General features: G+C 31.3%; 1 protein-coding gene across 1 annotated transcript; it reads left to right on the forward strand.

Moving 5' to 3' along the window:
* Nucleotides 1-2,289: 2,289 nt before the first annotated feature.
* On the forward strand, nucleotides 2,290-16,832 carry LOC143232436 (sodium-independent sulfate anion transporter-like). The gene is made up of 12 exons (XM_076467891.1): nucleotides 2,290-2,295; nucleotides 2,855-3,049; nucleotides 3,752-3,824; nucleotides 4,245-4,289; nucleotides 7,196-7,221; nucleotides 8,419-8,553; nucleotides 9,219-9,274; nucleotides 10,903-11,048; nucleotides 12,252-12,310; nucleotides 12,788-12,874; nucleotides 15,652-15,754; nucleotides 16,678-16,832. The coding sequence occupies exons 1-12, from the start codon at nucleotides 2,290-2,292 to the stop codon at nucleotides 16,815-16,817; spliced, it is 1,071 nt and encodes a 356-aa protein (XP_076324006.1). The 3' UTR covers nucleotides 16,818-16,832.
* Nucleotides 16,833-17,983: the final 1,151 nt, after the last annotated feature.

Genomic DNA, 17,983 nt, shown 5'->3' on the forward strand with positions numbered 1-17,983 from the left:
ACACGGATGATGGAATAAACCCCTGTTGCTTTTGCAAAGAACTTCAAATATAGCGAGATTTTGACATCTGTCTTTTTACTTGACATTTTAACATTTCCTGGAATAGTTCACATCACACCCTTAGCTGTCGTAAACAGTATTCATTATGACAAGTTTTCTTATCATAGTAGAAGAGTTATAATTCTTTCAAACAGAATTCTGCGAATACAGGCAGATGAGATAGGAAAAATGTGAAGGCATTAGCAAGTTCTTTACTACAATGAGGAATCAAAGTGAAACAAACTCAAAGAAACCTAAACCATGGGACTCCCCTTTTCGTATACCATAGACACAACTCTAAACAGTCGTTAATTTCAGACCCATCCACGTAAGGTACTCAACGAGTTGTAAAACTTATCAGTAAACACAGCGGTTTTCCTTTATTTTCACTTCCATTTCAGTGCTAAATTATGCCTTACATCTGTTGTGAGTGGGTTATTGGTTGTAGTTTGTATGTAGATTCGTGCAGCATGGAGGTCCACGTGTACAGAGGGTGTTGGTTTGTAACCCCAATATTTCATTTAAGTCTTTCAGTGTTAGATGTATTATTGAATATTACATGTTTCAAAGTTTGCATTTAAAAACGAATAACATTAGGCAGATAGGCTCTTACCCACATTATCATGCCTAATGATGGTTCATTCTTTCAGTAAATTACCCAGAATAGATTTGAATATAATGTGTTGAAATACCTTGGGCACTCATATTTCTAACATAGCACCTAGTAGCTATTCCTCTTTGAAGTTTACGACTACCTTGACTCCATCTAAATATATTTAATGGTTACTGACTGGTATGAATCGTACGCTGAAGAACATTTAAGCTATTTTCAAACTTTATTAGCTGAGGTTTTGCGTCCCTTAAATACTTTTTTGCAATATAATGTATATATATATTCTGTAATAACGCACGTTCTAATAGGGTCATCATCACTCATTAGATAAACTGTCTTATTCTACAGCGATCATTTTGTTAATTGTCTATTTTGAAACCGTGAATATTTTATTTTAGGAAATTAATAATTAATTGTTAAAGTGCATATAACGTTTTCACACCTCTAATATTGTGAGAGTTTATAACAAAAATTATCTGTAGTATATAATAAGAAGTACACAACTCGTCTTCATAAATACTGCACCTTCCCTTATAGAAAATGCTCTTGAATATCTTTTAATTAATTACATTTATTTACTTGGGGACTAAAATAACAATGTTAAATGTGAATAGTACTATATATTCTAGTATTTTAATAGTACATACCAATATAGTTTGTTTATAAACTACAAAGTTTCATCTATAATTTCGTCTCCTGTTTCACTCAGCACTATAAAGATAGGAAGTTTAGTTCTGAGACTAAAGTATCACCGACTGTTCGAAAGGTCATGGAAACTTTGTGGTGGATAGTTGCTACAGGTGAGTATGAAACGCTGTAATGGAGAAGATGACAGTTATAAGTCAGTGTAAACACTGTGACGAGGAGCTATGATTAGTAACTACAGTAAAAAGTTTATTTTCTGGTATTCGATGGACATTGTCGAATAGGCAAAAATTCCGGTTAGGAAAGCGTTTCTCTTAGGATATTTTAGAAAAAATTGTGACACGTTGTTAATGCTCTAAATCATAGTACTTCTATATCATCTACAGCAATAACAGTTTTGAGCAATAATACATATCGTAAATACCATTTGTGAATACCATTAAAGGTTGCTAACAATTGAAGATTGCCGGCTGGAAAGTCTGTTCGTTTGTAGTTAAGTACAAAGCTTCACAATGGGTTATCTGTGTCCCACCTACCACTGTATCGAAACTTGGTTTGTAGCACTGTAATACCGCAGACATACCCGCTGTCCCATTGGGGTGCCAACGAGTAAGAACATAAACAAATTCATAGCAAGGCCACTAAGCTACAATTATCATATGTGTTGAGAGATAGTGAAACTTCCGCTTAGAAAAGCTTTTCGGATACCTGATAACAAAGCTTTTATTATATGAGAATTTTGGCGGGAGACACAGAAAATGAGGTGGAAACATTATGAAGGCGAGGAATAATAAGTGGGTGTAAAACTTATCATGAGGAGTGACAATAGTTTATGTGTAAAAAGTCAGAAGTTAACATTAATGTGAAAGATTTGATATCATTTAGCGACAGGTGAATGTTAAACATCGTGATAAAAAAGCAACAACAGCCTGAGTATGATCATGACTAAAAGTGGAATAGATAAGTCGATAAACGTTACGTATAATATGAATATGATAGTAAGTAATGCGGAGCGATAATAAGTCATCGCGAAATGTTGCACTGAGAAATTGTTATCGAAAAATGTAAAATGTTTAGATGTAGTAACAATAGATGAATGCAAAGTTCTGGGATGAGAAGTCATCAAACTGTTTTTTTTTTTTCACATTATACAGTGTGATGCATACCAACGCTACTGAATAAACTGTGGAGTGATGATACTATGAAACTAAACAATGGCATACTGGCTTTTAAAATTATAACTATTGAAAACTGACACTAAGTAGTGCTTCTGAGATGTTTCTTCTAGTTTGCGATATAAATAGAATAAAAATATATATGTTTATTAATTGCCACGTTTCTCAAGTACCTCTAGACTTGATGTTATTCTTTTACTGTATCTAAAAGTAAGTGTATTTAAGAAGATAAACACGAGAAAACAACATTATTTTATTTTGGCAATATATTATTTGTGTGTGTGTACAACTATGTGATGGAATTACATGTGTGCTAAACTTTAGATTCAGTAGTATCTAAGGCAAAATAAATATTTTATGGATAATGTTTTATTTATTTCAGCTAGAAATGCATTGTTGGTTTTTTGTCACCGCTTCTGTTGCTTCCATTTTGATATTATATGACGCCAATCCATTTACTCTTACTAAAGAGGTTCCGTCAGGACTGCCAACGTTTTCTCTTCCAGTATTCACATATGACCATTTTGAAAATCTTACCAACACATCAATTCATAAAGGGTTTATCGAGGTAACAAAGGTAAGATATGTGCGTTTCCGATAAACTTACAAATAAAACAACTAAAAAATTAGAGTCAGTTTGTATTTTCTTGTTACAAAGTTTATCATGATAAGGCATTGAAGGGTGGTCACCACTAAATACTCCGGTAATCTTATAACAGCTCATATTACCTCACCCTTCTTCCCTCATATACAATGACTGTTATTGAGTTATATTTCAAGACGTTTGTACAACCGCTAATAAGGTGCCATGTTTTCTTTGGTAATCTTATCTCCCCCTCTCTTGGTTGGAGTCGAACACGAGACTTCCTGCACACTATTCACATGTAAATACTAAGATGCAGTCATTCTCATGAAAAATTCAGTACACTACAATGACCCCTTATCCTTATCGGCCTTCTGCGCTAATCAGAGGATACTGACCATTATATGATCTAAAAACACAATGTTTTTATTCCACAGAGACGCTTGGCAATGGGAGAAATAGACATGTTCTATTCCACTCATTCAGCTAAGATAAGAATCAAATTTGGAAAGATGGAGTGAAGTCAAATTTAATTTTTGAGATAAAATATTATAGACTAACGACATTGATCAGTTATGAACAATAGAAATAGTTATTAGAAAAACAAACAAAATGATCTTATTTGGTACTGAAAAGAACTCTAAACAGCCACCCTGGTGTCGTGTTTTACATATGTTTTATTGATGTATTTTTTAGGATCTTGGATCAGGGATTATCATCATTCCACTGTTGTCTCTTCTTGAAGCTATTGCTATAGCCAAAGTATTTTGTAAGTAATTTGTAGATAAATGTAACTTCAAGTAAGATACGAGCTTGTTGTACAGTGAGGCACATGGCTTGTTTGTTTGTTAAGCCTAGATATATAATGCATTACATAATTTTTAAAAGGACATTTAGAAAATTTGTATTAACAACTTAAGTTCGTCGAGTGAAGAGTCAAAATTATTCCAATGAGCAATATCATTTCAACAATATTTAAATGATAAGAAGTGAAGTTATTGAGTTAAAGGGTATTAGTAAGGATTTGTTTCTTGTTTGAAACACCATACAATAACTGTTCATTCACGATTACGTCAGTTTTTCTTGTAAAACCATTAATTATTAGAATACTTGGATGTTTTATCTATTTAAAATTACTTAAAATAATATTAAATTAATTTTAATATGCATTTTGTTGAAATCATTTCAGCAAAAGGAAAGAAGTTAGACGCTACTCAAGAAATGATTGCTTTAGGTAAGTTAATCAATATCAATACGATGGATGATTAATGTGATGAAGGTGAGTATTTACGTTTTTGAGATAATTTGATGTGTAGCAATCTTTTTGTGGTTTTTACAAATTCTTTCCCAATAATTATGACACTGAATTAAAACTTGTCGAATATTAAGGTCATATTACTGATACTAACTGCTATCTTAACCAATAAGATGGTACATATATATCTTAGAAAACTCGCCACAAAACAATGTTAAGTCATTGTCTTCAATCTAACAAGTTCAAATCTAATGTGATACTACTCTATCTTAGTAGACTCAAACCTAATACGGTGTTATACCTCTATCTTTACTCTAATAAACTCGAATATAATGTAATTCTGGTTATCTTTACCTTGACTTACTGGAACCCAACATAATACTACGTCTCTATCCTTATTATAACAAAATGGAACCTAGTCTATTGTTACTCTATCTATATCTTAAGAAGTATAAGCCCAATACAGTTTTATATTTTTATTTTTATACGAACAGACTTGAGACCAAAACGATATAAATATATGTCTTCATCTTAATAAACTCGAGCCCGATACAATGTTACATCTCTATGTTTATCGTAACAAAACTCAAAACACTATTACCAAGGAGAGAACATGATAATGACAAGAACTCTATGTAACATTATATCTAGATTAATAAGTAGTATTATTGTTACGTTAATGGAACAAAACAGCGATTTTTTTGTTCTTGATTCCCCAGAGTAAAGACGTTTTCTATACAAACAGATTGCCTCTACTAAGTAAAGGCTGTTAAGAATTAGGTTGGATAACTGATAATGTCCGTCTTTATTAAGTTATGCTAGTTTAAAACCAAGTTTGGTAACTGATAATGTCTGAATCTTGGTTTGAGAATTTGTTTATTTTTTGGAGCATTTTCAATTGTGCTAACTGACAAGATAGTTTACAAGAGATATTTTACGTATATGTATTATTTTTGTCATAGCAGAGTTACTTTGAACTATCTCCTCCAATACTGGCACTGTGGTATGTTTGCGGACTTTCAACGCTAGAAACCGAGTTTATTAGTGGACAGAGCACAGAAAGTACTTGTTTAGCTTTATGTTTAACTTCAAACAAATAAACAGAATCGAGTTATCTGCTGTGTCCTTCGAGGGGAATCAAACATTTGATTTTAGTGTGATAGTGCGTAGACTTACCGTTATCCCACCATAGATAGTTTGGAAAATTATCAATAGGATAATTTATAAAATAATATAGGGTTAGTGATAACTTCATATTTGCCACACATTTTTCAATATAATAACTAAGCAATATTACTTTAGGATGAAAACTTAATAGTGGAACAAAGCCGTTAATTTTCAACGAATCATAATAAAACCGAGTGTTAAATGGAGTCAACTTGTACAGCTTAAAAAACCCATACCCTAAAAATCATGAACAAAACTTTAGCCACCAAGTAGTAACTACAGAGAGTTCACAGCGAACATCGAGAGCCCTATTTATTTTCACTGGGTTTATAGAAGTTGAGTAATCAAATACAATATTATCTATCAAACTACAACAATAAAAACACTGTGAAACTACTGAAATCTGACAACCATTTTGGAAAAGAATAATAGCAACAGTTTTGGATAACATACATTCTTGGATATTGATAGTAGAAATGTTCAGTTTTTACTGTCAGCAATCCCCCTCGCTAGTAAACAGACCAACATATCATTAAGATGTTTAATTTTTACTGTAAACACACACCTCACTGGTTAAGAGTCCAACAGATCGTTAAACTGTGTACCTTTTTACTGTGAACAAACATTTCACTGGTAAAGAGTCCAACAGATCGTTAAACTGTTTAATTTTTACCGTGAACAAACCTCTCACTGGTTAAGAGTCCAACAGATCGTTAAACTGTTTACCTTTTTACTGTGAACAAACATCTCACTGATAAAGAGTCCAACATATCATTAAGATGTTTAATTTTTACTGTGAACAAACATCTCACTGGTTAAGAATTCAATAAATCGTTAAACTGTTTAATTTTTACCGTGAACAAACCTCTCACTGGTAAAGAGACCAATAGATCATTAAAGTGTTTAATTTGTACCGTGAATAGACTCCTCACTGGTAAAGAGTCCAACATGTCGTTAAAATATTTAATTTTTACTGTGAAAACATCCCTCACGGGTAAAGAGTCCAACAGATTGTTAAAATGTTTAATTTTTACCTTGAACAGATCTCTCACTGGTAAAAAGTCCAACATGTCGTTAAACTGTTTAATTTTTAATTTGGACAGCTCATTCAATGGTAAAGAGACCAACAGATCGTTAAAGTGTTTAATTTGTACCGTGAATAGACTCCTCACTGGTAAAGAGCCCAATATGTCGTTAAAATGTTAAATTTTTACTGTAAACACATCCCTCACGGGTAAAGAGTCCAACAGATCGTTAAAGTGTTTAATTTGTACCGTGAATAGACTCCTCACTGGTAAAGAGCCCAAAATGTCGTTAAAATGTTAAATTTTTACTGTAAACACATCCCTCACGGGTAAAGAGTCCAACAGATCGTTAAAGTGTTTAACTTTTACTGTGAACAGATCCCTCATGGGTAAAAGAGTCCAACCTCCACGTTTAAATGACATAAAAAGATTAGGCAGTATAGCAACTTTAATAAAGAACATGAGAATTAAAGTCACTACAAATAATAAATAAATGATAGTACGGCGAATACACTGGAATGTCTACTGTAACGAGAAAGTGGAATGAAGGATTTCATATATTTTTTATTTATAATGTATTGTTACTTTGTTATTTATATATATACCAGTACGTCTGCACCGTTGTGATTGTATAAATAACCAGTTTATTTATGTTATATTAAAACGATTTATCTTTATTTGTTTAATTCCTAGGTTTGTGTAACTTGATGGGATCTTTCGTAGGCGCTTATCCCAGTACTGGTAGCTTCTCGCGGTAGGTAATACAACTTAATCAAGAACTGTATAATATTGCTTACAACCGTTCATGGTCAAGCCACCGTGACGTAAAATACGTTGCACAAATGATTGTTGGTTTTTGGTAGATATAATTATGGTTTATAGTCTATTTAGTATGTGATAATTATTTATAGATGTTACGGATAATAATAGCAACAAATTGGTCTTGTTAACAATGTAGTGTATGAAAATGTTTTTTTAGTTCTTTTAGTTTAATAAAAAGTAACAAAAAGTATATATTTATCTGTTTAATGAGTAAACAGAAAACAAATGTATCTAGAAGAACACACTGAGTTTATTTAAGTGCAAACCTGTTCAATGTGCTCACTGCATAGATCGAAACCTTAATTTTTGCGTAATGATTTCTCAAGCTTCTCGTTCAACCACACGGTGAGAGTTGTGACAACGTATCGAGAAAAATTGCTGCCATTGTATACAGTACTTTCTCACTAACTGTCCATTAACAAACAAGGATGGTTTAATCAAAAGTCAGTGTAAAGACAATACTTAACACCCTAGAAAAAGAATTACACTTTTACAATATAACAGAAACTGTTTAAATACTAAAGTCATTAATTATATGCATATATATATATAATACTTCACTGTTTCTCGGCTGCTGGTTTGGTCAGTTTGCTAAAATACTGTCGAATACAAACATTAAAAAAGTTACATTTTAAATATGACAGCCATGAAATAATAAAATAATATTCAAAACTACAACTAAAATTATTTTATATTGTGAATAATTTTGTCATCGTTTAAAATAAAGAAATAAAATGTAACATCGGATGTTTATTGACAAGCTGACTGTTCCCTGTTTAACTGAAATAAAGAAATAAAATGTAACATCGGATGTTTATTGACAAGCTGACTGCTCTCTGTTTAACTAAAATAAAGAAATAAAATGTAACATCGGATGTTTATTTACGAGCTGAGTGCTCTCTGTTTAACTGAAATAAAGAAATAACAATTTTTCCTGAGGAACAATACCGACTCTAAAGATAACAAAAGACGAGAAGTTGCTTGGAAACTGCGATAATATTTAAATACGTTGTTACATTAAATAACGTGAGATAGTTACGCTATTATTTACATATTATATGAAAAGTCATTACATTTTTTTCAGTATATTTTAGGTGCTAGGAGTGACGTATCAGACTACGAGTACAAATAGGTTTGCACTCTCCTCTCAGTGCTCTCGTCACTTTGGGGTCACGGGTGCTTTTAAGAGTGAAAATCAAAATCCATCATTTCTTCAGAGTAGTCCGAGAGTAGATGGCGCTTGGTGCTGACTAGCTGCCTTTCCTCAAACTATCAGTGTGATATTAAAATTAGTAAACTCGAGCGAAGATCGCCCTTATGTAGCTACGCCAAAACTTATAAAATAAATAAATAAACAATTAGTATAAATTATAGATTTTTTTTTCCTAATTGAAACTATAATTTTCTTTGAACAACGTATCTCTTAAATACAGCTCTTGACATATAGAATTTCCGAGGCAATGTAGCTGTTAACTAGAAGCATATTATTATGTGGCATACATAAATTATGAAATTATTAAATGTTTTTGGATACTATATTGGTCTAAGATGTATATAAATTATGAAATAGATACTATGGTTTTGGATACTACATGAGTTGCTATAAACCACTAGTAGGTTCTAAAATAGTAGTTAATAATTCATGTAATACCTTTTATGTTACTCTCGAAAGTTCTGCTGTTTATAATACAGTTAACAGTGTTAACCATGTATAAGAAGTAAAGAAGTATAGATTGAAATTCAATGGGTAATTTCTAGAAAGAAGATTTTTAACTTAAATATTCAAATGTAGAAATATTTCTAGAAGAAATACGTCACACATTTGTAATAGTAGTTAATGTTTATAAAAACATAAAATATAAAAACTTAAATATATCTTGTATTATACGAAAAGGTCTGCAATAAACAACAGCAGTGGAGTTCGAACACCTCTTTCGGGAATTTTCACAGGTAAACTGAATTTTTTCTTGATTGAATTACAGTATATTGTTAGCCCTTTCCTATTTTATATACGAAGAATACTTTATTTTTATTCTTGTGTAACTTATTGTATGTGTTTTCAGTCCCTAAATTTTGGACGTAGCCCATCCATGTTACTATAAACCACTAGTAGGCTCTAAAAGACCGGGTAATAATTCATGTGATACCCTCTATGTTACTGTACTTTGTGAACACATTATAAAAATGACAGTCAATCCCTTATTTGGTTTAAAGAGCCAGACTATTTCTCTGACCTCGCTGGTTGCTCCACTTGTGTGTAAAATGTTTTGAAGTTTCAGTTTAAAGTAGACATTTATTCAACGTGTGTGACCTGTTACAGCTGTTATAAATGGGAAACGGTTAAGCCTGAATTTGAAAGTTCTATAACTGCTTGTTTAGCCGATACACAACAAGATAAAAATACTTTAAACTGTCTTCCTTAAGCAAAAGATTATTAATATTGATAGCAATAAATTTTTATTCCACATAATAATACGTTCGTTGAATGCTTTGCTTCTTTATAATTATATATCACTTCACAGCTTAATCAAAACCACACATTTTATCTCACGAACTACTTTAGAATACCATTTTCAGCATCTCATTTCGTAAACTACAATGATATATCCTGCTCAACTTCGTGTATTATACATTACTAACAAATGTCTTGTTTTACATATTGTATTATTAAATATAATCAAATGTTTTTTTCCACATATTTTGTGATAGACTGCTATCAAATACCTTGTTCAACATTTCATCTCCTATACTGTTATAATATATCTTGCTTTATATCTCTTTTAAATTATCTTGTGTAGTTGTGGTAGAATGGGCATATACACTTATACAGTGTATACGTGTGGTGGAATATTCAGTGTATAGGTATTATAAAATATTATTAGTATGTTACTTCAGGGAATGTACGTATCTGTAGTGGAATATTTAGTGAAAGGTACAGTTTGTTCACGTAGTGGAATGATCAGGGTATGTTTGTAGTGAAGTGTGTGGTATGTGTAGTGTGTTGAGTAGTAGAATACCTACTATCCATGTTTAGTATAATTTGTAATCCTTATGTGAAATATAATTTGTAATCCTTATGTTTAGTATAATTTCTAATCCTTATGTGAAGTATAATTTGTAATCCTTATGTTTAGTATAATTTCTAATCTTTATGTTAAGTAGAATTTGCAATCCGTATGTTTAATATAATTTGTAATCCTTATGTTTAGTGTAATTTGTAATCCTTATGTGAGTGTAATTTGTAATCCTTATATGAAAAATAATTTGTAATCCTTATGTGAAGTATAATTTGTAATTCTTATGTGAAGTATAATTTGCAATCCTTATGTGAAGTACAATTTCTGAAGTTGTTACTTACGTTTTGTTCATTTATGTTTAGAAGTTGTGGATAGTTCATTCTATCTTTGTTAACTTACGAATTCCTACTTTGATTTCGGTTACAATAAAATTAACGTTAACCGTTTAAGATAATTTCCATTTAAGTGAACATGTATTTGCATTAAACACCATGTGAAACACTCAATTATTTTATCTTCCGAGTAAGTCACAATTCACATTTTCTTCTTCTCTCTGTCAAGATTAGGAGGAATAGTGATATTGGCTCTAGCTGTTCTTGCACCCTACTTCAAGTATATCCCCAACGCTTCACTTAACGCAATGATATTTGCTGCTGTAATCTTCATGGTGCATTATCACGACGTGATCATTATATGGAAAACACAAAGTAAGTGGTTTCGACAAGCGTGCTAGATCTCTTTTTGTGATTGGAATACATTAACTATACCACAAATACAACGATTAGTTCCCAAGATTTACTGAACTCAGAAAGTAAAAGGATAGTAGATGTAATACATTAAGCATACCACAAGATTTATTGAATTAAGAAAGTGAAAGGATAGTAGATGGAATACAATGGCTATTCTACATGAGCTATTGAATTTAGAAAATAACGGAACAGTAGTTGGAAAACTCTAACTCTATTACAATACTTACTGAATTAGAAGACAAGGGAATTGTATACCAATTGCACTAACTACCTCTACACTCTTAACGCATGCTCCATTATACAAAGTGTGGTTGAAGAAGTGTGTATTAAACTATCGGAGTATGCCCTATTTATTGTAATCCCTAAATGTTATTAAAATCATCACATAAAAACGTAAAAGATAACGCCGTAATGTGTTCAAATATTTTACGTTAGGATAAAGTAATTATTCATGTGAAAGAAGTTAAGATTAGCGATATTTAATCAATATATTTTGTTTGTAAAGTCTTTAGGTGTTTTTTTTATAGCAAAGTCACATCAGGCTATCTGCTGAGCTCACCGAGGGGAATCGAATCCCTGATTTTAGCGTTGTAAATCCGTAGACTTACCGCTGTAGTAGGTGGAGGAAGTCTTAAGGAAACATCTATATTAATAATATAAAATAGGATTGTAATGTAAGACTTACAAAGAAAGTTAACGCTAAACAGTTGTGGAAAGGAAACTGTCTCACAACACTAAAACAGTAATCTGTTGTGTATTATATATATATATACTACGTGTACAACTATTCGAGATAGAAAGGAAAATATTTAACACTGAAGATAAGCTAATAAATATATTAGTCCAGGCGTTAAAACAGTAAACTTTTGTGTATTATACAAAGTGCACACTAATTCAAGAAAAAAGATAATATTTAACATAGAGCATAGCTAGAATTTTTACTAATACACAACGTTAAACAGTGATAGTTCGTGTATGACATAAAGTGAACATCTATTTGAGACGGAAAGGATAACATTTAATACTGATGATATGCTAGTAGTTTTATAAGTCTTACTTAGTAAGAAGGTTAACACTAATTAAAACTTAAATTATAAATCTAATTCTGATTATAATGAAAGGTTACTTCACAAATCTTATTGTGTGTTTTTGTTTTTACAGAACGAGACCTACTTCCATGGGCGTCAACTTTTATAACATCTTTTATTCTTGGTTTGGAGGTGAAACTCTAAGAAATAAAGATTTTTTTTCAATAGACTTAAATTACAAAATGACGATTTTAAAGTGTGTGAAGATATAGAATAAAACTATTGCAAACGAAACAATCTTTAATGAGTTAATGTAGCTTCTGTACTCAGAAGTTAAAGTGTATTATTATTATAAAAGATATGGTTTTGCATTAGTACCAGAACTCATAGCAGTATGTGTTATCTTGTCCATTTTATTAATATTCAGGATAGGAATGTCTGTCACGGCAGTGTACTGTTATCCTTCCTACCCATCTTTTTACTGTAAACATGGGTTTGTAACATTTTAAAGTGTATTGTTATTAAAAGTAGGGTCGTGTATTATCACCACCAGTCATAACAGTGTAATGTCACCCTCTTCACATCACTTATTAGTGCAAACAATAATTTGTAACAACGATGATTTTTTTAATAGAAGGGTATCGATTAAATGAAATGTTTTATCGACAGTATGGAATAATGCTTGGAGTTGGGATTTCTGTGGTGATGTTGCTCTTTGGAATAGCAAGCCCGAATATTAAGACTCAACTACAACGGGTAACGTTTTATTTTCATTGTTATCGAACAGTTGGTACAATAATTATATATATAGTATATATTATTTGTCTTCTGAGTCTAAAATGGAAAATAAACGAACAGTAGTCTATTTTTTTTATAATAACAATAACTTCTGATCAAAGGAAAGTAATTGCATAGACCAGAAATAAAAACTAACTTGCACACTGGTTTATCGTAGAGCATGTAAAGGTCCTATAGTAATGATCCATTTGATTTCTTGGCTGTTGTAAATATTGTCGGTTGTAATGCCAAGAATATCATACGAGACTCAGCCAGTTGAGAAGATTTAGGTTAATCCTAACTCCATGTGTTAAGATGAAAATAGAAAATAATAATTGTAAAAGTAATATATGTATACGTATTAAACATTTTAATCTAGTCTATTAATGAGAATAACTTTAAAGAAAGCATGGAATATAACTGTATTTAATAAACACATAAAAACATAGTTTGTGTTTCATGTACTTTCACCGGTATCCTGTTTCTAGAAGCATGACACCAGTATATGCAAAAGTAATTACATAAAATATGTACACATATATATTCATATATAAAATAATGTAACCAGTGAGTACACAACACTTAATATCCCAAGAAAAAACAACCAGATTAAAGAAAACAACAATACTCGTTCCCTTCTAGGGAAAAGTTCCTGAAGTTTTTAATTAACAGCTCTTTCGATCTCGGAAGAATGTTATGATATAAGGAAGATATGTTGAATGGAAAACTAAATAACCCGCTATTTAAATTTGAGCAGTTTCAAAACGAAGACTTTTCTTTTTGAGGAGTAAGTTTAGTAAATGAAAAAAAAATGTAAGTGCTAAGTAAGTGTGTGTGTTTTCCTGTTGACGTTAAGTGTAAGGTCCGGCATGGCCAGGTGGATTAAGGTGTTCCATTCGTAATCTGAGGGACGCGGGTTCGAATCCCTGTCGCACCAAACATGCTTGCCCTTTCAGCTGTGGGGGCATTACAATGTGAAGGTCAATCCCACTATTCGTTGGTAAAAGAGTAGCCCAAGAGTTGGTAGTGGGTGGTGATGACACTGTCAGTGTGGTCTTACACTGCTAAATTAGGGATGGCTAGCCCAGATAGCCCTCGAGTAACTTTGCGCGAAATTCAAGAAACAAACAAAACAAAGATTAAGTGTATTTATGATATTCTACCTTAACAAAAGGAAATATGTATAATGGTTTTATATGTTCCCATGTACAAAATAAAGATAAAGAATTTAAAAGAAGACATTAAAAAGCTCAGTAAAAGGGGAAGAAGAATTACTGGAATACTCTAAAAAGGAAACAACAAAACTTTTAGTGATAAAGAAAGAATAACATTGTAAAAGAAAGCTTTAACTGGCTTCAAGGAAGGATAAATAATAAAAAAGAGCATAATCCTTTTTGTGAAATGTTCAAGAAATTTTCCTTTTGGAAATGGGAGTACATATTGAGGGGAAAAGTGGAATATGTTTTGAGAAATTTTTCTAAGGCCGACTCTTTGAGAAAATTAAGATAACCAAAGAATTTTGGTTCACTAACAATGCTATTGGTAAGGTGAAAATTAAGATCACCAAAGAATCTTGGTTCACTAACAATGCTATTGGTGAAGTGAAAATTAAGATTTTTACTAATTCGACTGATTTCGACGCTTGGAGGCACTCCAATCGATATTTCGATATTATTGGAACCACTCTGAATGGTATGATATTGAATGCAGAGAAATTGATTGGATGCTAATATTAATGTTATATGCGTTAGATAGTGATAAGCATATTCAAGTGTTACATTGCTATATGCTCATATTTATGTGTACGAAGGATTTAAAACGTTATAGGATGTTTCCTGTGATGATATAATCTCTTAAGGACTAGGTGCTATAAGCAGTGTTGGAGCAACAGTTACTAATTCAGTCGTGTACTCTGTTGACTTTTAACTTATGGAATGCGGATAGTTTGGTTATTTTAAGTTCATTGATACGACAAATTTGTTAGAAACTTTCAAATTTGTAAGAGGTGCGCTCAGTTTCAGGTTATTGTTCCTTTGTGGTTTCATGAGCAGTTTTTTCTGTACGTTTCTCAGTCATTTCTGAAACGAAACAAAATGTTTACCTCTAAATAATCAGATACTCGATGTACTGTAGTCAGAAAGAGAAACAGAATTTCTGTTGAGAAGTTGAGAAGAATAAAAAGAGAACTAATATTATATTCTAATTTAATTTTGAAAAGTCAACTGATAGAGTACAGCATGTACAGCATTCTACATACACATGTAGAACCTTCTTAAGACAAGTACCTATTATAATAACTGTCTATTTTGTAATGGTTTTAACGTTGTATTCCTGTTATTGTATATGCTTTACACAAGTGCTGTTTTAAAGTACTCACTCCATTGTTATTATCCAAGTGTCAGATACACTTGTTATTATCTATCACTTAAATGTACACATTAAGCACTCTGTTATTATCCATCATTCAAATATCTGGTACTCATTAAACACCCTGTTATTATATATCACCCAAATGTACACATTAGGCATTCTGTTTTTATCTGTTATCCAAATATCAGAAAATTTAATCCTTCAGGTTATTTCTTATAGATATATTTCTAAAGTTTATGGATATTTTTGTTAAATATAATTTTATAATACAGAATATAATATAAACGTTGTGGGAATATATAAATGTTTTTAAAATACAAATACTGGATATATTGTGCATTTACAATAATTATTAAAGTTAGCTAAATGTTCATATATTTTTTTAGAAACCTGGAGGAGATTGCCGTCTGGTGGTAAAACCAGATCGAAATGTTCTGTTCCCTTCAGCCGAATACATAAAGAGCAAAATTACTAAAACGCTTCCTCCTGGTAAGTGACATCATTTAAAAGAATCAAATTTTATTTACGGAAATAATAAATACATATTAAAATCGTTTTACTTTTCAAAAGAAGACAACGTTTCGCTAAGTTTACCTGGCGTCGTTAGGTGAATACAAGTGAAAGACTGCACGAAACCGTTTTGTTTTATAGTATCAAGAACGATGCTATATCGCAAGACAACAAAGTAAAAACAAATGAAAGTGTTAAATGCGGGAAGAAAAATTGAAAGAAATATATTATTATATTAAAATACTGGCTAATGCTAGGTTATTTGTTTTTAATAAAGGGTGATTATTTGATTTCGCTTCTCTTTCTACTATTTTATCAGCCTGTAATATTGGCTTCAGAAAAGACAAGAGAGATTTTGTTTTGATTCATGTGCTCAAAGACAAGGGAAAGGGCTTTTAAATGTCCTTTTAATGCATCTTGCCAAGTGGTTTCCTTAATGTAAGGATTACCTTAATCTTTACATATAGTTTGATAAAAAAGAAGGTACTAAAGTACTCTTAGATTTTTTGCTGGTATGAAGGCAAGTTTCAAAATTAAATATACATTATATTCGTTCGTTGCTTTTAACCAAGTCTTTTGGACAGCACGTGAGAGTGGAATATTGTTAAGTATGAATCATCTGACTACAGGAACCTTTATGTAACTCTATTATACTGACATTGTCACAAAATTAGGTCTTGCTAAGGATCGTCTGACTCTTCAACAGATTAATAAAACTACATATATTTCTGGAATGGATAACAAAATTCTTATACTAAAAGTAGCTAATTAATGGCTTAGCTGTTTCCCCATTTCTGTTTTTACTTACTTTGTTTTTTATGCCAGTTTAGAACACTTTAAAATACTATGATGCTCTTAGTTTAGTGATATCCAAACATCACATAATAAATGTGTGTTTTTAGAGTCTTCACAAGAAAGAATATACTTTACTGTCATTATTGATGGTGAACATCTTACTGACGCAGATTATACGGTTGCTGTGGTAAGTGTGAAGGATTTACTATCATACATTTATTTTAAAATCAATGTTTATTTCAGTTAAAAATGTATGTACCTTATACTATTAAATGTGTATCGTGATATTTTCACCTATTCACTAAATTTGTAGAAGATTCTCGAACGTTAGAATCAACAATGCATATTGTAAACACCAGTATTGTTGCCATCTGAAATTTCGAGAATCTTATAACGATTATAAAAGGTAGCTATCGCAACACGTAGATAGAAAAAATATTTTTGGTTTCCTGCGGTTAGTATGCTATAAACCTTGGAAGCTATAAGTGTGATCAACGCTTATTAATTGGAAACTACAGATACTTGTTCAAGAATGTTTATGGATTTTGAACGTTACAAAATATTCAGTTTCAGTGAATTTACATCCGATGTCAATATTTTTGCGAAAACATTACATAACTTTAGCAGTGAAAAGTCACTTTGTAAACTCCGTGGAAGCAGTGAAGAATATAGGGTTAGCTAGCTCCCTGTTAAGTGAACTGTACGTTAACTCAGAATTAATTCGCTCATCTTGAAGCATCGATAAGATACCAAGGAAGTTCTAGACGGGAAAAAAGACTTAATATTATTTGTAAGTTTGTACAGCTTTTGTATATAAATCACTATTTGTAATAATCATTATTATAAATTATATTATTGTTTGTATAATAAAATATATTTTATATTAAGAAAGAAAACTGTGTTTTTGGCAAATATCACAAATGTGAGACATATTGACATTCAGTTAACTTTTAAATCCAAATTAACATATCAGGCTATTTGAAATCGTAATACGTAACATAGTAAATCGGAGACTCGTCCGGGATAAATTATAATACGTTACATACATAATATTAGGGTGTAATGCAAGCATAAATACTTTATAATGATTTGGAGCATTGCAAATATTTTCTATCAATACACAGAATAATCATACATCGTTGCTTCAAGTCAGGTTTAAATTTTATATTATAATATATACTGTTAATTAAGGTAAGCCTAAGATTATGAGTATTTAAATAATATATGATATATCGTTTCATGAGGTGTTGTTTAATGGTTTAAAAGATCTGCATTTTATTGATCAAAATGAAAAGCTTGGAATTTAGAGCAGATTTAACTGTGGTCGGTAAGTTGGGGTTAACTGTTATACTAAAATGAATAAAACACTACTTAAATTAGGAGGCGCCGTGAATGATATGTTTTGTTTCTTTG

The sequence above is a fragment of the Tachypleus tridentatus genome, chromosome 11, assembly GCF_004210375.1.
Source record: "Tachypleus tridentatus isolate NWPU-2018 chromosome 11, ASM421037v1, whole genome shotgun sequence".
Classification (NCBI taxonomy): domain Eukaryota; kingdom Metazoa; phylum Arthropoda; class Merostomata; order Xiphosura; family Limulidae; genus Tachypleus; species Tachypleus tridentatus.